The sequence below is a fragment of the Lactuca sativa genome, chromosome 5 (genome assembly GCF_002870075.4).
Source record: "Lactuca sativa cultivar Salinas chromosome 5, Lsat_Salinas_v11, whole genome shotgun sequence".
In the NCBI taxonomy this organism is placed as follows: domain Eukaryota; kingdom Viridiplantae; phylum Streptophyta; class Magnoliopsida; order Asterales; family Asteraceae; genus Lactuca; species Lactuca sativa.
In genome coordinates, this window is record NC_056627.2 from 216,250,614 (window position 1) to 216,272,575 (window position 21,962).

General features: G+C 37.8%; 1 protein-coding gene across 1 annotated transcript; it reads left to right on the top strand.

The window, feature by feature from the left end:
* The first annotated feature begins 1,138 nt into the window (after positions 1-1,138).
* LOC111895070 (uncharacterized) lies at positions 1,139-9,911 on the top strand. Its single transcript, XM_052763571.1, has 9 exons — positions 1,139-1,661; positions 5,622-5,929; positions 6,482-7,027; positions 7,133-7,873; positions 7,970-8,015; positions 8,237-8,470; positions 8,513-8,612; positions 9,102-9,840; positions 9,897-9,911. Exons 1-9 carry the CDS (start codon positions 1,139-1,141, stop codon positions 9,909-9,911), a joined length of 3,252 nt encoding a protein of 1,083 aa, XP_052619531.1.
* The last annotated feature ends 12,051 nt before the right edge of the window (positions 9,912-21,962 follow it).

Genomic DNA, 21,962 nt, shown 5'->3' on the forward strand with positions numbered 1-21,962 from the left:
ATATTTATTAAGTATTTGATATAGACTTGGCAATGGGGCGGGTTTGGAGCGAACTGACCTTGATCCAAACTCTTTTAACAAATTTCAAAATCTGATCCAAGCCTGCTCCGTAACCCGCAGGGTTTTGAATAATCAAACTCATACCCTTATCCACCAAATCAGCAAATATCTAAACCCGCCCCGTAACCCGTAGGTTTTTTGAATAATCAAACACATTTTACTTAAATCATAAAATCACATTTATTAAATAAAACTAAATTTTGATTTAGAAAACACATTATGTACTCGAGGACTTTCTATTGTAATTTAAAACATTATTTTAATTACTTCCGATTGGTTTTTGATCGTTGATTGCATTGATAGAGAATAACAATTACAAACTTTCTTCCGGTTGATAAATGACCTTATTGATTTATAAATGAAATTGGTGATTACATGATGAAATATAAATGAAATGAAATCAGGACTGTTGAGTCATTTTGTTGTAAAAGTCGAAGCCTTGTCTTGACTATTTCGCATGTTTATTTACTAAGTCGTTTTATGTCGAAGCTTAATGTCTAAACTTAGTATTTTTTGTACACTCATGTTTCCTATAAATATGGGGCTGAGGATAAAAGTAGAGACGGGTCTTTCTGCTTATTCTTATAATCAGTATTGTAGTTGAATTCTCTGTTCAATACAAAATTTGCTGATTAATATTTACATTTGGTGTTCATATCTTTCATTACTAATTCATTCAAATCATGATTGCTTTCTAAATCTCGATAACAATTCTCATCAATTGGTATCAAAGCGGGATTCAAACTGCTTTGATCTGATTTTCATTCTAGAATCATTTGCATTTTGTGTTATTATTAAAAATATTTCCGCGCTTTTCGTTCTGAAAATCTGTTTTGATCTGATTTGAATCGATTCTACATTTGAATTGTTTAGTCGAGTAATCAGTTAGCAATTTGTGATCAATTCATTTGATCAATTCACAAATTCATCAAGTTTTTCAAGTTTTTCATCAAAATCCTCGTGTTCAATAATGGCGAACTTTAACATGAATACTATGACCTTATACTCTCATTTGCTTGGTTCATCTACTAAAATTCCAATGTTGATTCCAGAATATAATGATCAATGAGCTGACAGAATGGAAGATTATCTAAATGGGATTGATGAGGAGCTCTGGAATTGTATCAATGGACCAGCTCTACCTCCTGCGAATGTTCAAACATTAGGAGCCTCTGGAACTTCAAATCAAGTCAGTAATCAAGGTGATCATATGAAAAAGAATGAGAAGAGATGTATGCAAGAGCTGAGAGGTGCATTGCCACCTGTGGTTTACAACTACATTCGTGGTTGTAAAACAACAAAAGACATCTGGATCACATTGAAAGAAAAATACCAGGGAAGTGAAAAGACAAAGATCAACTCTGTTAAACAATGTCTTGTTGAGCTTAAGGAGTTCAGACAGAAGGATGCTGAGACGATTGAAAATTACTATGATCGTCTGAATGAACTCATTTATCGATGCAGCAGGTACGGAATCACAAGGTCTCCTATGGAATTCAATCTTATATTCATCATGGGGCTTCGCAAAGAATGGCGAAGTGTGAGCATAATGATAAAGAATCAACAGAGCTTTGACACTTCGAGTTTGAATGATCTACACTGTCACACCCCAAAACCAGAACGGCGGAAACGTTCTGGGGTGGATGACGCCATTTCAAGTATCACAACATATGCAGTATAGTAATCAAAGTACAACAAGCATTGCATTAATAGTAATAGTTTTACATAGTTTACATTGCATAGAAACATCAAAGTAATACAGAAACTAATATAAGTGTAGCTCGGTACTAAACTGTCTTCAACAAAAGCTCCTGAGATTTACTTGTCTATTGCTGACCTGAGAATACAAGTTATTTTGAAAGCGAGCATCAGCATTTTTATAAATGTTGGTGAGTTCATAAGTATTTACTTTCATTTGCGTAAGTAAGCATTTTATCCAAAATAACTTTATAAAAAGTAGTAGTTTAGAGTCTATAGTGTATTAGAGTCCTTTCCAGAAAATCCTATATTTTCTAATTTAAAAGCAGTCTTCTACCAAGACTCGACGGTGTTATGTTTTAAAGAGAAATTTTCCCTGAAATGTTATCATTACCAAAATACGGTATTTGACTTTAAAGGAAGTAGGGGAATATTACTAGTAAAAGTACTAAGGGAAAATAACATATGCCTCAACAGAAAATACTGCTGACTAGGGCAAAGAAATCATAGACTCCAGGAGAGTATCGACTGAATGATACGCCTGGCTCATTCTAACAAAAGGGAACACAGACCCCAGCCAGTATCAAATGTACGATACGGCTAGCAAGGTCTAAAACAAAGAGACACAGACCCCAGATAGTATCAAATGAAAGATACAGCTAGCAAGGTCTAAAACAAAGAGACACAGACCCCAGACATTATCAAATGAAAGATACAGCTAGCAAGGTCTAAAACAAAGAGTAATTCTAAGAGTGTGTTTGCAGCATACAATGTTAATTATCGTTACCTTAAGGCCATGAATTATAAGGTAAACATGGAGATACTCGTAACCATACTAATCGACACTAGAGTACTTGACGCCTTGCAAGCGTCGGTGTAAATATGACATTTGTCACCCCTTGGCTTGGTAGGCCGTGGACTGTAGCTAGCAGTCAGGGTGCGGGGATGTCAGTCCCATATAGATCTATACACACAATGCCCGATCTCCTTACAGGAGACTCTGGTTACCAACTCGACGATGGGGAGATCTGTGTCTTGAAGATGCATCTCGTAATCTGAATTCTATTAAAGGCGCTGGAGAGATGATATAGACTCGCGTGTGAACTGACCCTTGTAAACCTTTATGTCTATACATGAACATATGATATATAATTAACGATTAAACGACCTTCGGACGGATATCCGATCCCACTAGACCACATCCAAACGAGGAAAAGGAAATAGGGCGAACTAGCCTTCCTAAGTCCCTTAAACATTATTTATATAAATATACAAATACAGGCATACATTTAACGACGTAGAAGCGTTTAACGAAGTAGTAGCATTAACGAAGTAGAAGCATTTAACGAAGTAGTAGCATTAACGAAGTAGAAGCATTTAACTAAGTAAAAGCGCTTAACGAAGTAGAAGCGTTAACAGAGTAGAAGCGTTTCACTAAGTATTAGCATTAACGAAGTAGTAGCATTAACTAAGTAAAAGCGTTTAACAAAGTAGAAGCATTTAATTAAGTAGGAGTATTTAACGAAGTAGAGGCATAACAAAGTAGTAGTATCTAACGAAGTAGAAGTATAAAAACATGGAAGAAATCTTTGATGAAAACTTTGGAAAACCTTTACACTTAAGAAAATCATGACTTGGTATTCTTTTGTAAAATAAGTTTGAAAACCTTTAGAAACCCTTGAAAATCTTTCATAAACAAGTTTTGATTATAACTTTGATAAAGCAATATAAGTAAAGAAAAACCTTTGTTTCAAATACTGCTATAAATGGTTTTGAAGTAAAACATACAGCGCGAGAGTCAAGTAAAGACGTTTTAGAAAACCATTTATAGTACCATAATTGGTAAAACAGCTGACAGTGTAATAAATCCTTGTGCATGCGGGTTATCAATCACATGTGATTGATATGATAATTGGCATGTTTTAACTTGTATTCTCCCCCCCCCCCCAATAAAAGCATGTGGAAACATTTAAAAGGTTAATTCAGGGGTATGAACTCACCTGTTGCAAGTGGATCGGGTGAAGGTGTCGGTTGGGTGCTCGGTGTCAAATAAAGACTTGAGCACACTTAGTGACCTATTAACATATGATGGCATATGTTTACATACAATTAGTAAATATAATACTAATTAAACATGTATACGCATCCTAATGTGAAGAAAACACTTTGGTTAAGTGCTAGGAGTGTCCCGGGTAACATCTAAGGGTGTGTATGGCCTAGATAGGGAGTTTACTCTTCAAGAGTAAACTCTTTATAGAGTTTACGGCCCTAAGACCTTATCCCCATGAGTTTACGGCCATAAACTCATGGATGGTGTGTTATTTGATGCATTAAGGTCTTATAACATTTGTGTAATTAGGCTAGGTTCAATTCTAGGGCATAGGAAGTGGTTTAGGCTCCAAATGGACCATTTTAGGGAGTTTACGGTCCATGACCACTCCTTAAGGAGTTTACGGCCGTAAACACATGAGTTTACAGTCATAAACTCATCTTTGCCCATTTCTTTTGTTGTTTGGTGGTTCTAACTCATGCATGCAAGTTTTTAGTCACTTATATGAGCATATGAAGGTGTTAAAGGCACTTAAACACCTTGGAAAGGTGTTTACATTCTAAGAAGATGTTCTTGGGGAGTTTACTACCTTAAACACATGAGTTTACGATAGTAAACTCAATTTGTCCATGAATCCTATGTTTTGGTGCATCAAATGAGGGATTACAAGGCTCTAGGCACTCGTGAAAGCTTTTGGAGGTGTTTGAGGGGTAGTTTAACACCTTAAAAGGTGTTTATGGTCCAAGAAGATGGGTTTACGGTCTAAGGATGTTCTTAGACCGTAAACTCATGTTTACTCCCCAAAATGCATGTTTTTGGTGTTCTAAGTCCTTTCGTGTAAGCCTCTAAGTCATTGCTAAGCATTAGAAGTGCTTGGGAGGGTTTTTGGGCATCAAAACCCACTTCCAAGGGGTTTACGGTTTTAGGATGCTCCCAAGACCGTAAACTCATGTTCTTGGGGGTTTTTGGATGATTAAGCCACGAATTTGCAAGCTAGATAAGATAAACAACGAGCTAGGAAGGTTAACTTACCGATTTGAAGCTCGAAGGGGCAATTTTTGACCAAAACCCGTTTTGTAGAGAGAGAAAGTAGAGAGAGAGAGAGTCTAAGGTGGGAAAAAGGTGGGAATGAAACCCACTCCACCCTTATATAGGGTGGAGTTTATGGCCTGGCTAGGGTTCACCTGACACCAACCGCGAACGGGGTTTCTCACAACTATAATTAATCACGACAACTTTTATGATTATACCGCCTAAATTTTGGTTCGCTTGACGAATATTATTTAAAAAATTCTAACGAGTTTAAATCCGGTCAAAAATATTTTCGGGATAAATTTGGCTAATTTTGAAGTAATTAATTTCGACGTTAAAAGTAACAGAAATTTTTGAGTTGTCACATATACAATTAGCTAAAGACACATGAAAACGAAGTGGCTGAAATGCTAGAAGAGTCGAAATAAAGTTTGGGTGGACCACTTGCATTGGTGTCGAAAATGAATGAAGTTGAGTCTGTTGAAAAGGAAGGATCGGATGATGAGGGGTTCCTGATGAATCTGATGATGAGGCAGTTGCATTTTACTCAAACAACAGAGTAAATAAATTTTTTAAGAAGCCATTCAAACCAAAGGGTATGCAAGGAGATGCGAAGAATGGTTTTGAGAAAGCTGGAGTAAAGGCTGGAGTTTAGGAAAGAAGAAGTATTAGAAGTATGAGAAGGTGGATGAAAATGTGAAGGAATTTAAGGCATATAAAAAGCTGAAATGTGACTCAGGAGTCAATTGTCATTACTGTAATGGAGCTAATCACTTTGCAGCTGACTGCATGTTAAGGAAGAAGGATGAAAAGAAATCCAAAGTGAAAGATGAAGCTTACTATGCTGAAAAGCTTGAGGAAGTTCGTAGAAAAGGAAAATGGTTGTCTTTGGTTGAGAAGGGAGAGATGGAAAATGATGAAAGTGGAACCTACCAAATCTGGTCTTCAGGTTCAGATGATGAAGAAATGAAGCATTCTACACACGGTGCGATGTTTGCTAGTTTTGAGAAGAATGGCGATGAAGAAGAAGAAATCTCTGGACATTGCTTCGTGTCTAAATCCACTGATAAGTCTCCTATGTCCACCAAGGTACGTGCTATTCTTGAATCTTTTAATATTCCTTTAATTGCTTATGATGTTGAAATAACTACTTTCGATGATACTGTTGCTTATTTTGATGTTGTTATTGTGTCTGCTAGTACTGAGGCTCAAAATCTAAAAACCCAACTAGCTGAGACACGAAGACAGTTATACATAAAACGAAGCAGGGTAGATTATCTCGAACTACAGATGAAAAATGTTAATACTGATAGAGATAGTCTAGATAAAGATGTTAAATTGTTGTTAGCTCAACGAAACATCTACTGTAATTCAGCTAAGAGACTATATGCGAAGTTAACTACTTTACATCATTCATCTGAAATAAGCAAAGAACAACATAGAAAATTACTACCTTTTCTAGCCTATGAACGTGAAAAAGTTGATGTTATATCGTATGATTGCGAAGATACTATTGCTCAGGTTGACAAAATACCTGATGATAGATTTGCATATGGTATTGTGAAAATTGATGAATTTCCGAATGCTGATGAATTGGTAGATATTGTAAATAATAGTTTAACGAAGAATGAACAAATTAAGATTTTAAAGAAAACTGAGACTTCGACTCTTGATTCTCAAAACAATTATGCTGATGTCGATAATAATTCAGATAATATGAGTGAAATTAGTGAAATCGAAGAGGAAGAAGAGATTGATTGTTCTAAACTGTCTGTAATTAATATAACATCTAAGGTCAAAGGTAAAGAAATTTTAGCTAATTCGATAGTGAAGGTTGACACTGAAAAACCCTCAACCTTGCAACTTTTTGACTTTGATGATGTGGAAGTTCAAAGTAGCCAAATAGATGACACTGATGATGACGAAGAAAATGTGAAAACTTCATGTGAATGTGAGAAAGAGAAGAATGTTTCGACTGAAACATCACCTACACGCATTGTTTTTGAACAAGTATATGGTGACTCGAAGGAATTCAACCAAATTCATAATGACAAAGGTGCACACTACTTGGAAACCAAAACGGTTGTCTATCCGAATTTTACATGCACTGATAAAACAATTTTTCCAAATCAAGTCTTCATTACTGCTGGAAATGTTGAGAAATTCAAACCTAAATTTCACAAAATGGTTGAAAATGATAACAAACAGTCAACTAACAAAGGTTTCTTTTCAATTTAAAACACTGTTGAAAATAACCTAACTCAAAATTCTTATGTTTTTCAACATCCAAAGCCATCACAAAAATGGGTGGTTAAACATGAAAAAGAAGAGAAAGTGTTTCAAAAAGATGGTGCAACAAAATCAGAAGTGAAATTGAATTCTCACGAATTTAAAGTGATGGTTGGAAAATTTTCATGTGAAAACAATGTTTCGAAAAGAAAAGTACGAAAGGCAATTTTTTGGCAAATAGTGTCTAACGAAAAGCTTAATGATGTTAAACCACAGGATTTGAAAAATAAAAATGTGGAATCTATTCGAAAATATGATAACATTAGAAAATATGAGACTTCGCATAACTTTGTGAATGATCATAAGTTTCAAAATGTTGGAAAATCAACGAATAATTCACCAATTTTGAATGACAAAACCCAAACGAAAACAAAATTTTCACCTAAACAACCAAAATTTCCAAATCATTCAATCACAAAACCAACCAAACTTTCTTACACAAAAGGAAAATCTGATGTAAATTCAATCAACACTTGGCTAGAAGGAAAAGGAAAACAATTTCAAAATGGAAAATATTCTCAACAAATCAAGACTGTATTCAAAAAATATGTGAATGAATTTTATGTGGAAAGTTTATCTTCTCATGGTTCAATCGTTCCAATACAAAAATGGAAACCAGTTATGAAAGTTAAGCATGTTGCGAAGGATGAGGTGAAAATCAAGGAAAACCCAAAACTATCGAACAACTTTATTTCAATATCTAGATCAGATGATGTTGATTTAATTCAAAGTGTGAAGGAAAAAGTAAAAATCTGGTTTTTAAATTCTAAGAATCTATTTAATGATACTAATGAAGGACCTAAAAAGTCTTGGGTTCCTAAATTTTTTCATTAATTGCAGATGATGTGTGATAAGCAATACGATTCGAAATGGCACATTGACAGTGGTTGCTCTCGTCACATGACTGGAAAAAGGAGAACTTGCGAGATTATAGAAGCTTGGAAAATGCTGGAGTGGTCAAATTCGGTAATAATCATAAGTGTCAAGTGAAAGGCTATGGAAAAGTTACGAATGGGCAGTTCACAGTAAATAGAGTTGCTTATGTCGAAGGCCTTCAACATAACTTGATTAGTGTTTTGCTACTTGTTGTGGGCACTGGAAATCAAGTGGTGTTTAATGAAGAAGGCAACATCATATCAAAAGTGAACACAAATGAAGTGCTTCTCAAGTCAAAAAGATATGGAGATATGTTCACACTCGACATCAATCTGATTGTGGGCAAACCAGCAGTGTGTCTCTTGTCGAAGGCTTCTAATGATATTAGCTGGTTATGGCATCGTAGATTGTCTCACTTGAATTTTCGCAATATCAATAAACTTGTCACTGAAGATTTGGTACGAGGTTTGCGTATACTTAAATTTGATAATGATACTTTATATGCAGCTTGCAAACAAGGAAAACAACACAGAAAAGGACATCCAATCATTATAGATTCGAATATCATAGAACCATTGGAACTTCTTCACATCGAGTTATGTGGACTGTCGATTGTTTAGACACTCAATAAAAAGCGATACATTTTAGTTGTTGTTGATGATTTTTCTCGATTTACAAGGGTATTTTTTCTCAGGTTAAAATCTGAGGTTGCTCAAACGATGATTGACTTTATCAAAAAGATTGAGATGAGTCTTAAAAAGAGTGTTCGCAAGATCAAAAGTGATAATGGTTCTGAGTTTAAAAATCAAAAGTTGGATTCATTTTTCATTGCTAAGGGAATTTCACATAATTTTTCATCACCATATACACCACAACAAAATGGTGCGGTCGAAAGGAAGAAGATGTCTCTATGCGAAGCGGCTAGAACTATGTTGACATATGTGAACTTACCTCAATATCTTTGGGCTGAAGCTGTATCAACTACATGTTTTACTCAGAAACGCTCATTTAATCATCGAAGTTTCAATATTACTCCATATGAAATACTTAACAATCGAAAACCTAATGTAAAATTTTTACATGTTTTTGGTTGCAGGTGTTTTATAATGAACTTAAAATATAATCTCTCCAAGTTTGATGCGAAGGCAGATGAAGGCATTTTCTTAGGATATTCGCATAATTTTGTTGCATACAGACTGTTAAACAAGAGAACACGAAAAGTTGAAGAGACTTTCAACTTAACCTTTGATGACTATTTTGTTAAGAAGATAGATCGCAAATTTGAACAAAAACCCATCATTGCTGATTCAAATAATCCAGTTGAAAATGAAAATACTATTGATTTTGATTATGAATTAATTTTTGGTATTCCTGATAGGGTGATCGATGCTGAAATTCATGCTGTTAATAATCAATCACTAGAATCCTCAAAACATATTGATGACTCTCCTCATACATCTGATTCAAATAGTAGCGAAAGCATGCCTAATGTTCGTATGGAGGGGGAGCATACGACTGATGAAATCAATGTGCAAGATAGACATACTTTTGAGGGGGAGAAAAGGAATGAAGATCAACATGTTGAGGGGGAACATCAATATGATAATCAAGTTGAAGGGGAGCTTGAAGGTTCAGTTGAGGGGGAGTATGAAGTTGATGACAATATTTCCGTTGCTGAAACTAAAAATGAAGAGGTATATGAGGATGCACCATTAGACTTTGATCCGACATATCCACCATTGGAAAAATGGACAAAAAGTCATCCCAAAGAACAGGTCATAGGGAATCCTCAAGACGGTGTGTTGACAAGAGCTCAGATTCGTGCTAAAAGCGAGGTACTTAATGCGAATCAAGAATTGTGTATGTTTAATGTTTTTATTTCGAACAATAGAGCCAAAGACTGTGACAACCCGAAATTTCCATTCGGTCAAACCCTAAAAGTCAACCACTTCATATTATAAGTCAAGTTCACTTATACTTGTTTTTGGGAAAAATAAGTTCATTTGATTTTTTTTAATATTATTTTTAAACAAGCGGGTGAAAGAAAGTGTCGTCTCGGGTTTTGATTTTTAGAAACCGCAAACACCTCGCGTCTTAGAAATTCCCGACCAAACTTTTATGTATCGGTTGAAAAATCACCCAAAAACTGTGAACTCATACCTATGTATGAGTTTACTCCCCAAAAACTAGTCATTCTTGAGTTTACTCCCTAAACACCAAAAGAGTAAACTCCAAAATATCCTCTCAAGTATCTTCCAAGTTTTTATTCTAGATCTTTAAACTAGTAAGTGTTCTAACCCTTTCAAGTTAGTATATCACTTAATCTAGTGATTGTACATCCTTTAATCCATTCATTTATGTGTTTTGACTAGTTTTTCAAAACACCAAGAACACACACTAGTGTTCTTGGACTTAAAGTTCATTTCAAGCTTCCACAATGAAAGTACTTCTATCCTAGAGTCATTTTAAGCTAGCTATACATGTTGATACCAAGGAAAAGTCCCAAGAACACCAAGAACAAGGTGTTCACGGTTTTGGGTGTTCACGGTTTTGGGAGGCTCCCAAAACCGTAAACACCATATATAGTGCCTTAAGGTGCTTTAGGGTGTCTAGATGCTTCAAAATGCCTTAGGGACTTGTCTAGATCCATCCTTGATGGGTGTATCACACAAAAAGCACAAAAATCCAACATTTATATGTGTTTACGATTTGGGGATCTCCCAAAACCATAAACACCTTAAAAGTTGTGTAAATGTCCCATAAATGGCCCATGGTTTTTCCTTATGCCTAGAATCTAACCTAGACTAGTGCCATGTTTGAGCTAAGGACTTGAAAATCGCCAAATACCAAACTTAGGAGTTTAAGGTATTAAAATCATGAGTTTAAGGTAGTAAACTCATGAGTTTAAGGTAGTAAACTCAGGGAGAAATGGTCCTTAGACCGTAAACTCCATTTAGGAGTGTTTTGATGCCACACAACACTTCCTAAGGCTAAATCATGAAGTAGGAATGCTTGGAATAGCTTAGAAGACTTCAAACCAACAAATGGTCAAAAGGTTAGGAGTTTACGACCATAAACTCAAGAGTTTACGACCGTAAACTCAAGGGTTGTTGATCCTTAGGGAGTAAACTCATTTTAAGAGTGTTCCTTGAACCCCAATCATACTAGCCTTTCCCTACAACACTTAGATGCACTCCTTAGCACTTATAACACTTATACAAAGTGTTTGTCATGCCTTAGAGTGTCTTGAATTTGTTTATCAGTTGTTTAAAGACTAATTGTTTATATACATATATCCTTATATGTTATTAGGATCTTTGTGCGTGTCTAAGTCTTCACTTGACACCAAGCACTTATCTGACACTTCCTTCCGATCCACTCCCAACAGGTGAGTTCATACTCCTTAATCAATGTTTTAACTGTTTTTAAATGTTTTATGGGGGGGGGGGGATACAAGTAGAATTATGCTAATTATTATATCAATCACATGTGATTAATAATCAACATTCAAATGATTGGCTACTCATTAGCCGTTTTACCAAACAATTTCCTTCAAATGTTTTTCATAAACACTTTATGTGTTTAAAACTCCTTATTACACTGTACATTTTACTCTGTATGTTACATTTAAACTTATTTACAATTGCTATTCAAACAAATGTTTCTTTATACTAAACTGTTTTATCAAACCCATGCCTTCAAACCGTTTTATAGATTGACATCAAGTCGATCTTTTCTTAGATAATAATTATGTTCAAAGGTCTTAGAATACTTATTTTGTGCTTTTATATTATAAATTGGATGCCTATATATGTATAGTTATATAAGAAATGTTGAAAGGACTTAGGAAGGCTATCCACCCTATTTCCTTTTCCTCGATTTGGATGTGGTCTGGTGGGATATCGGGTACCCATCAGAAGGTCGTTTAAATATTAGTTATATATCATGTGTACATATATAGTCATAAAGGTCCTTCCAGTTCATCCAATGCCCTTGGGTAGCAAGGGTACAAATCCATGTTCATACGTACCAGTTATATTACTAGTAAGCTACCGTATGGGTAGTTTAGGAAGATACTAGAACTATTACTAGAACGCGATATCATACAATGAGTCAGTTCATTCATGAGTCAATACTTGCTAGATAGAGAGAACATACATTACAACTAGTACACATAGTACATTACTATATATGCTAGATAGAGAGAGAGCACACATTACATCTAGCCCACATAGAACATTATAGTACATTACTATACTATTACATGATCACACTTACATGAGTACGATTACATGATCACACTTACATGAGTACGCTTACATATACATAGGACAGACGTCACTAGGTGCTATAGCATGGAACAAGTTCAGGATCTAACTATATCAATGAATCGCAACGCAATTGTGATAGTTATATCGGGTATACATGATCATAGTAATGTGGATGTTCACGGCTTGCAGATATGCAGGGGTCGTGTAAAGGTCCCAAAATCCCTTTGACAGGGGAGCATCTAGCCTGGGATCTAGCCATCACATTATACGTTATCCCTCAAATAAGGCAAATGAGTACCGATGTAGTTATTTATTACAAAATACTATAGTACTTAGAAGAATTACCCTAGACTTAAGGTAATTGGTACGGTTGTAGTTCGACACTACACCATAGTACTATTTCTTTTTCCCATTACATTCACTTCGTGAATTTTCACACGACACACGGTAATGTAGAAACTATATTTTTGGTTAATGATAGTCAGATTTGGGAAAATACACACTCTTACAAGAGCCACACACACATATACTATATGCCTTGGTAGAAGGATACGATTAGTAGGAAACATAGGGCTTCCTAGGATCATACAAAACATTTTTATACTTACAGTTCATATACATTTGCAATATTTACAATTCATATACATACAAATACTTACATACAAATTAAGACACTAAAATACTTATGATCTCACCAGCTTTAAAGCTGATACTCGCTTTCAAAATTACTTGTATCCTCAGGTTATCAATAGACATGTACCGATGCAAGGTTTAGAGAAGATGGAGCTCGTTCAAGACTCATCTTTCATTTTGTTTATACTTTAGTGTCTATTATAATTTGACAGAACACTTGTATTAAAATTATATTATTAATGCAATGGATGATGTTGTTGCTTGTTTACTACTTTTCATTGTTGTGATACTGTACATGACGTCCTCCGCCCCAGAACGTTTCCGCCGTTCTTGGTTTTGGGGTGTGACAAAGACAGTAAAGAATGCAATGGAACACTTAGATTGGGTTGTTGCTATGCAATTTAAAGTGGCTGAGTTCGAACGAAACAAGGTTTGGAGACTTATTCCTAAACCTCCTGATGTTTCGGTTGTCGGGTTAAAATGGATTTTCAAAAATAAAACCGACAAAGATGGCAATATTATTCAAAACAGGCTAGGCTTTTAGTAAAAGGTTATTCGCAACAAGAAGGAATTGACTATGAAGAAACCTTCGCCCCTGTCGCAAGACTCGAGGCAGTTCGCATATTCTTAGCCTATGTAGCTCACAAAAATTTTGATGTTTATCAAATGGATGTTAAGTGCACATTCTTAAATGGAGAGCTAGAAGAAACTATCTATGTCGAACAATCACCGGGTTTTTTAAGTAAGGAACATCCTGATCATGTTTATATTCTAGACAAAGCAGTTTATGGGTTAAAGCAAGCACTAAGAGCATGGTATGTAACTCTTACCAATTTCTTGAAACAGTCAAAATTTAAGCAAGGATCAGTTGATCCCACACTATTTCGAAAGAAAGTGGGTAATCATCTAATAATTGTTCAAATTTATGTTGATGATATTATTTTTGGCTCAACTGACCCTGAATTTTCTGCTGAATTTGAAAATCTTATGAAAAGTCAATTTGAAATGAGCATGATGGGAAAAATAAATAATTTTCTTGGTTTGAATATAAGACAAAATAAGGATGGAATTTTTATCAATCAAGAAAATAACACAAAGAATCTGCTCGAGAAGTTTGGAATTACTTACAATACAAAGCTTAGAGTGCCAATGGCAGTGGGAACAAGACTAACTTCTTCGTTAGATGCTCCTGCTGCTGATCTAACAGTTTATCGAAGCATGATAGGGTCTTTATTGTACTTAACTGCAAGTAGGCCTGATATTTTGTTTTCAGTGTGTAATTGTGTTAGGTACCAAGCAAATCCCAGAGAACCTCACTTAACTGCGGTGAAAAACATTTTTCGCTATCTTAAGGGGACAATGTCTTTAGGACTCTGGTATCCTGCGAATTCGGGATTTTTTATTCAAGCTTTTTCAGATGCTGACCTAGGGGGATGTACTTTAGATCGAAAGAGCACAAGTGGTGGATGTCAGCTTTTAGATGGGAAGCTGGTGAGTTGGCAATCGAAGAAGCAAAATTGGGTTGCTATCTCCACTGCTGAAGCTGAATATATTTCAGCTGATGCCTGTACTTCTCAAATCATTTGGAACCAAAGTCAGCTTTGTGATTATGCTATAAATATGAAAAAGATTCCCTTCTACTGTGATTCTCAAAGTGCAATTCGCATTTGTCACAATCATGTATAACACTCAAAGACAAAACACATTACTCTTCGATATCACTTTATCAAAGATCATGTTGAGGAAGGGAATATTGAAGTATATTTTGTTAAGACCACTGAACAACTTGCTAATATTTTTAATAAAGCTCTTGATGAAAAATCTTTTATGAGAATTTTAGCAGGTTTAGGAATACTCGAGGCGAATTCAGTGCCAAATAACATCACTCAAGGATCAAAAGGAGTTTGTCAAGTAAAGAAATGTGTTGAGAGAAAAACTTGAAGACACACTTGAACAAACGTTAGAACAAGTATATTGCGGAATAGTTAATCTCAAAGGATCTAAAAGCTCAACAATAATATAGTTAGATAGTTAGATAGTTAGTTGCGGAAAGTAAAGAAATGTAAATGACAACAATTATTATATCAAGAATACACTTAAGCTAGTTCGTAACAAGGAATTGATTCACTCCGAGTTAATAAGGAAGATCAAACTTAGTGATTAAGTCTTAGAGAATTGCTCCGAAGAGAGGTTATAGTTAGATATGTTTTAGTAATAATTTAGAGTAAGAAGAGTAGAAAGATAGAGAAATGAAGAAGATATCTTAGAAATATATTCAGAATAATTCATAAGTCATGAGTAAGTAGTGTAGAGGTAGTAGTGAGAATTGAAAGAGTAAGAAGTGTTTAATACAACAGAATGAGTCTCTATTTATAGAGTCTCAGAACTAAACTACAACTCTATAAGCAGCTGTGCAAGGCATGCTGGATAATAGAGTGTATTACATAAATATAAGAAAATTAATCTAGTTAAGTAAACTTAACTAGAGAAAGATGGATTGCGGATGCTGAAGAAGAACTGACTCTGAGTGCTGAAATGACTGCGGATGCTGAAGCATTGCGGTAGGGAGATGGTTGTGGTAGCTGACTTCAAGAGGGTCACTTTTATGTTTCAACAATTTCCCCCTAAGTGACCTCTTTAACTCCGGTTCAGGTATCAAGTTTGAGGAACTTAATCAAGATCCACCAGAACTTCCTGACATTTTCAAGCCATGTGATTCTTCTAGAAATTTCAAATTTGACTTTTGTAGTAGTATGTTTCGATCTTTCAACTGTGGTCTTGCAGATGTCAAGTTGTTTCTTGGGCAGGCGGCGCATGGAATTCATCGGAATGAAATATTTGACGTTGTAAGTCTTCCGTTTGAATATGATTCCAAGTTCAGGAAAGTTTGTTGCGTCTAGTGATCTTTCTTCGAAGCCTTCGGAAGGCATTGGCACATGTTCAAGTGGAGGGAGATCAAACTTCTTGATAATGGTGGGGTAGATATCCGCATCAATCTTGGCAAAGTCACAGACTGTATCCCTTAGAAAAGATTTGGCTTTATCAAGTGCCATTTGCATCTTCGAGTGCTTTTCTGCCTTGTTCCGGAATACTCTGGCAATGAGGAAGATTTCTCCCGGATTCATGCTTGGGAAGTCTGCCTGGGTGCGTATGTAGTTGTGCTCTCTTCTGGTGAGGGTATACTGAACGAAATCATCCTTCATGAATTTCCGCATCTTGTAATTCTTGACTGCGAATGGTCTATCGTTAGATCATATGTTCTCAACAGAGGAGCCATGCTTAGCATAAAAGCGGTTAAGTCTTTCAAACTCCATTGGCAGTCGTTTGTGATCAGGGAGGCTGCAGTCAAATGACTCAAATACTGCAAAATATTTGGCATTGGGAGAGATTGGAATATCCAAATATCCATCAGTAGGGGGTTCAGCATATGTGAGATATGGAGTGTAGTCTTGGTTTAGTAGCCTGCGGAGCGGATTAACCCATGAGTTAATCTGTGACTCATCTATCATAGTATCGAATCCACATTCTCTCCAGATGAGTTTAGCAAGCTTGGCCGCCTTCTAATCATGTTTTCTTTGAGCTGTGGCAGGGGAGTCTGTGGAGCTTACTGATGACATATTCTCCTCAATATTTTTGAGGTGAGGAGGAGTCTCAGGCTTTTTGAGGGCATTGTTTATAGGTGAAGAGTGAGGAGATGGAGTATTATGAGATGGTGCAGGTGAGGGCTGCGGTGTGGGGATTTTCTTTGTGATGATGGGGGGGCTCTGATGGATGGAAGTATCATAGTGGTGGACTTCTTCATCACTTCCCCCTTTTGAGGGATGCAATGGAGGTGCTTCCTCAAGCCATTTCTTAAGTCCATCCACCTTGGCACAGACTTCTTGAAATTGAGCTTTTATGGTCTCGGCCAATTGGGAATTGTTTGGAGCGGAGGAGTTGAAGAGCAGCTTGTGGATGTCTTTGGTAAGTTGGAGGATCTCAAGGCCATGGAAATTGGAGGTAAGGGATTTCTGCATTCGGTTGATAGTTGCATGAAGAACAAAGATAGTGGACTCATAAGCAGTATAAGTCTCATCTATCACTTTCTGAGATTGTGCAGCTTGATCCGCAATGGCTGCTTGAAGATCCTGTTTAATTGCGGTTACCTCAGTAATGAGGTGTTCCGCGGCAGCCATGAAGTCCTTATGGTCAGCCCTGCGGTTGTTGTCAAGGGACCGGATCCCCATCTCTACTTTGAGAGAGATGTGCTCAGAAGTCATACGCTCCCTCGTCTCGAGTAATTCAGTGCGTTCAATCAATGACTGCGGTCCTGGAGTATCTTCAGGTGGAGGTTGGGTAGATTTAACCGCAGCCAAAATTTGATCTACTTTGGCTTGGAGACTTAGGAATTCCTTCCTGGTGAGAACATCCTTCTTCTTTTCTTTTTCTTTTCTTTAGGCTTTGAAGTGGAATGATGAGAACCAATGGACTCCTCTTCTTCTTCAAACATCATTAGGTCCTCGTCTGAAGGGTTCAGTTTGTTGACCTCTTGGATGTCTTCATCATCAAAACCGAAGGTAGGGGCTGAGCTGAGTTCGATTGCTGGCCCTTCATCTTGTGATGGATTGACAGTAGGAGAGGGTACAGGAGTTGGAGTAGGAGGAACTCTTGAGGTACCTGTGGCTGCGCCAGCAGCTTGAGCTTTTAACATGGTTTCTGCCATCTGATCCATCCAGTTTTGAACCTTTAGAATTGTGGCAGCGGTATGGGCATTGATGATGGCATTTGCCCAATACTTGGCCAAGGACTGGATCTCATGTTCTTTTTGTTGTTGTTGCTTGATTTGTTGCTCCTTGCGAGCTTGGAAGGCCCTTCGAAAGGCAGCATATTTCTTGATTTCGGCATCGGTAGTTGGTTGATACCGACTCCAAGAATCAATTGAGTCATCTCTGTCAATTCTTTGAGTGCGCACCAAGGTGTCCCTTGGGTTCACGGATCCTTGCACATGTGTGCTCACCATGCCTAAACCACTTGTAAAGGATGGAAGCAGAGTAGGATTTCCTGGGCTTCCTTGGTCTCCTTGACCCGTGGTCATGTCTGGCCTCGGCCCAGTTCTGGCATGGGCGAAAGAAGTGCCCTGCGGCTGGATTGGTGTTTGAAGTGTTTGGGATATGTTCAAGAGGATGGAGTCTAACTCCTTGGGAGAAAAAACATGCAGTCGGGAAGCCCTGGAGACCTTAGAGCGATGTCCAGATTTATCTGCTTGAGATATAACTAGGGGGCTGTCTCCACATTCAGATGATGATGATGATGAAACAAACTCACATGATGAGCTTGAATGGTATTCGATTGTGGTATTGAATGGGTGTGCGGCCACCCCAAGGACAACCGGAGCCTTTTGAGAGGCTTCAACATCTGTCCGGTCTCGCATATGGCTAGAGGTTTCTGTTGTTTTTCTTTTCTTGAGGATAGATATTGGTTGTCTATCTTCCTCAGAATCACTGCTCGATACACTGGTGGCTTTGGTTTTGCGTTTCTTTGAGGGTGCGGTTTGCTTTGGGGCATCCTTCTTAGGTGTGCTTTGTTTCTTTTTGGATACCACTGTATTTCTCCTTTGAGAAAGGTTAGACAGTATGGTAGCAGAGGGGACTGCAATGCCCTCAGGGATAATGGTTGCGGATGGAAGAGGGGGGTAGAAGGGTATGGGATAATACCCTCCGTAGCCTCTATGTGGTCTGAGACATCAACAGTCTCAAGACCAAAAAAAGTAAGAATGTGGGTGGGAACCCTGCGGATAGGTCCAAATAAAGTTTGATCAGAAGAGGGGTTGTACCTTTTTAGATCCTTAGTGACAAAGAAGTTAATGTCACTGCCTATGTTAATGCCAGCATCCGCATGTAAGTCAGAGATGTATAAGGACCAGAAGCGAGCAAATGTGAGCTCGGTTGGGTTCTCCTTGGGCTGCTCTTTGGGGATATATTGGAGGAAATCGTCCCAAAGAATCTTCCCATAGTTGACATCGTGGCCTATGTAGATGCTCCACACCAATTCAAGCAGCTTCAAACCCATGTTGTCGATGCCTCCGGTTCTGCCGGATAAGCAACGAATGACGAAATGACACACAAACTGCCAAATCGCAGGCAGTTGGTTCTTCTTAAACTCACCAATCCCTCGGATTGGTTTCTGATACCCCATATGGTAGAGTGCGGTGTTGATGTCAGATAGTGATGGTGTGAAAATCTTGATGGAGGGGTGAATCAGAAGATTAATGGCGGAGAGATACGTATGACATATGGTTGCGGTACCTAGACTGCGGTATCAAAACCATCTATCATGTGTAATTCTCAGCTAGAACCGCAACGGAGACCAATGATGGTTTGCGGTAGCTAACTCTTCAGAATGAATTGCGGGTCTGGATTCATCATTCCTAACATTTGTAAGAATGCATTGAGTTTTGTAGAGTCAAGTGCTTTTGTAAAAACATCAGCAATCTCTTCATGAGTAGGAACAAAGATGAGTTCAATATTACCTTTCAGAATATGATCTTTGATGAAATGATACCGTAACTCAATATGTTTTGTATTAGAGTGCTGAATAGGATTATGAGAGATCGCTATAGCACTTTCAAAGTCACAGTAAATTGGTATCTGCAACGTTCTGTACCGGTAGTCTAGCAATTGTGTTTTCATCCAAAGAACTTGGGAACAACAGCTGGCTGCGGCCACATACTCGGCATCTACAGTAGATAGAGATACACACATTTGTTTTCTTGAAGACCAGCTGACAAGTCTCCCTCCTATGAATTGACATCCACCAGATGTAATTTTTCGATCGAGCTTGCATCAGGCATGATCCGCATTTTTGAAGGCTTGAAGACTGAAGTCACTGCCTGTGGGATACCATAAACCCATAGATTTTCTTCCTTTAAGATACCGAAGAATTTGTTTGGCTGCGTTCATGTGTGACACTTTTGGATCAGCCTGGTATCTTGCACACACACCATTGGCGAAGACAATGTCAGGTCTGCTTGCGGTGAGGTACATTAGTGAACCAATGATACCTTTATAAGTCTTGTGATCCGCAGATTCACTGGAGGGATAAGCAGAGATCTTTTAACCGAAGGCCATAGGGAGCTTAGTAGAAGAACAGTTGTCCATTAAATATTTCTTCAGAAGTTCAGTGGTGTATTTCTCTTGACGAATGAATATTCCTTGCTGAATTTGTTTGATTAGGAGACCTAGAAAGAAATTAATCTCTCTATTCATGCTCAGTTTGAACTTGTTGGTAATGATCTTAGCAAATTCATCTACCATCCCTTAATCAGATGACCCGAAGATGATATCATCCACATATATTTGTACCATCATGAGGTGGTCACCATTTGCTTTTCTGAATAGTGTGGGATCAATAACTCCTCTCTTATACCCGGATGAGGCAAGGAATTCAGAGAGTGTTTCATACCAAGCTCTTGGGGCTTGTTTCAAACCGTAGACTGCTGTTTCAAGCTTGTAGCAGTGGTCTGGAAATTCAACATTTTCAAATCCTGGAGGTTGCTGAAGATAAACCTCCTCCTTTATTTCCCCATTGAGAAAAGAACTCTTAACGTCCATCTGGTGTACCTTGACGTTTTTGTGGGCTGCGTATGCTAGAAAGATCTGGATTGCTTCCATGCGGGCTACCGAAGCATATGTTTCATCATAGTCAATGCCTTCCAGTTGACTATAGCCCTTGGCAACTAGCCTTGCCTTATTCCTGATGACAGCACAAGATTCATCTAGCTTGTTCTTGAAAACCCATCTTGTACCAACAATAGTATGACCTTGTGGGAGGGGAACAAGTTGTCATACATTGTTTTTTTCAAATTCTTCCAGTCTTCTTGCATTCCTGCTATCCAGTCTGGTTCAAGCAGTGCTTCTTTGATCGTTTTGGGTTCTACGGAGGACATAAATGCTGCATAGTGGTAGTGATGAGATAATTCCTTGGAAGATCGGGTCTGGATACCTGCAGTTGGGTTGCCAATAATTTGACCTGGTGGGTGGTCTTTCGTCCATACATGAAGACGTGGCAGCAGATGATCAGCAGAAGCGGTAGAAGGGATATCTTGGATGTCAGAGGAATCTGCGGTTGGAGATGGCAGTTCCCCCTGGATTTGAGAACATCCTGCTGACTCATCTTGATCTATTGGAGCAAAATTTTCTTGAGTAGCCGGAAGAGGTTGAGGTTCCCCCTTGGTTATGGACGGGAGTTCCTCTGGATCCTGAGAAGGTTCCCCCTGGACTGCAGATGGGAAAGTGACAATCCTTGGATCGGTTCTAGTGTCAATATTCTCTATGAATTCATCATCCAAATCCGAAGTTGCGTTTGATGATAATACTTTTCTGTGGGCAGGAATACGAGCAACATCAAGTACTGGAACCTCAACGGTTGTGACTAGATCCAGAGTAGAGCTTTTCCCCTCAACCAGAGAAGTGGAAGTATTTAGAGATACTACTTCAGATAGAGATGGTCTGAATACATCAGCATGTTGTTGTTGAGCTGCGGGTGACATCAGAACTTCAGATAGTTTCGCCATTTCAAGAGGATCAAAAAGATCATCATAATTGACTTCAACTAGATTTAAAGGTCCTGAAGAGGCAAGAATGTCACATTCCATGATTGCAGTGGTTTCAGTGGATGGAGGGGCGTTACGGATGTGAGAATCATCAAATTTCACATCAAAGCTTTCAATGATCAACCTTGTTCGTCTGATGAGCACTCGATATGCAACCTTGTTAGTGGAATAACCAAGGAAGATACCTTCGTCAGATTTTGGTGCAAACTTGTTGAGTTGGTCTTTGTTGTTGATCATGAAGCATCTACATCCAAAAATAAGAAAGAAACGAACATTTGATTTGCGGTTGTTGAGACCCTCATATGGTGTTTTAATGAGGCGTTTGCACACGATACTTCGATTTTGAACAAAGAATGCGCTTGCTCCTGCTTCAGCCCAGAAGTAGAGAGGAAGTTGGGCGATGTTAAGCATGGATCTAGCTGCTTCTACTAGCGTGCGCTTCCTTCTTTCTACTACACGATTT

Bases quoted from the DNA above. Each gene is read 5' to 3' on its own strand.
- LOC111895070 (XM_052763571.1), top strand. From the start codon at position 1,139: ATGGAAGATTATCTAAATGGGATTGATGAGGAGCTCTGGAATTGTATC. The intron at 7,874-7,969 runs GTAAAAATCTGG...CATTAATTGCAG, and splicing joins TTCAAAGTGTGAAGGAAAAA to ATGATGTGTGATAAGCAATA. The intron at 8,471-8,512 runs GTTTGCGTATAC...CTTTATATGCAG, and splicing joins CACTGAAGATTTGGTACGAG to CTTGCAAACAAGGAAAACAA.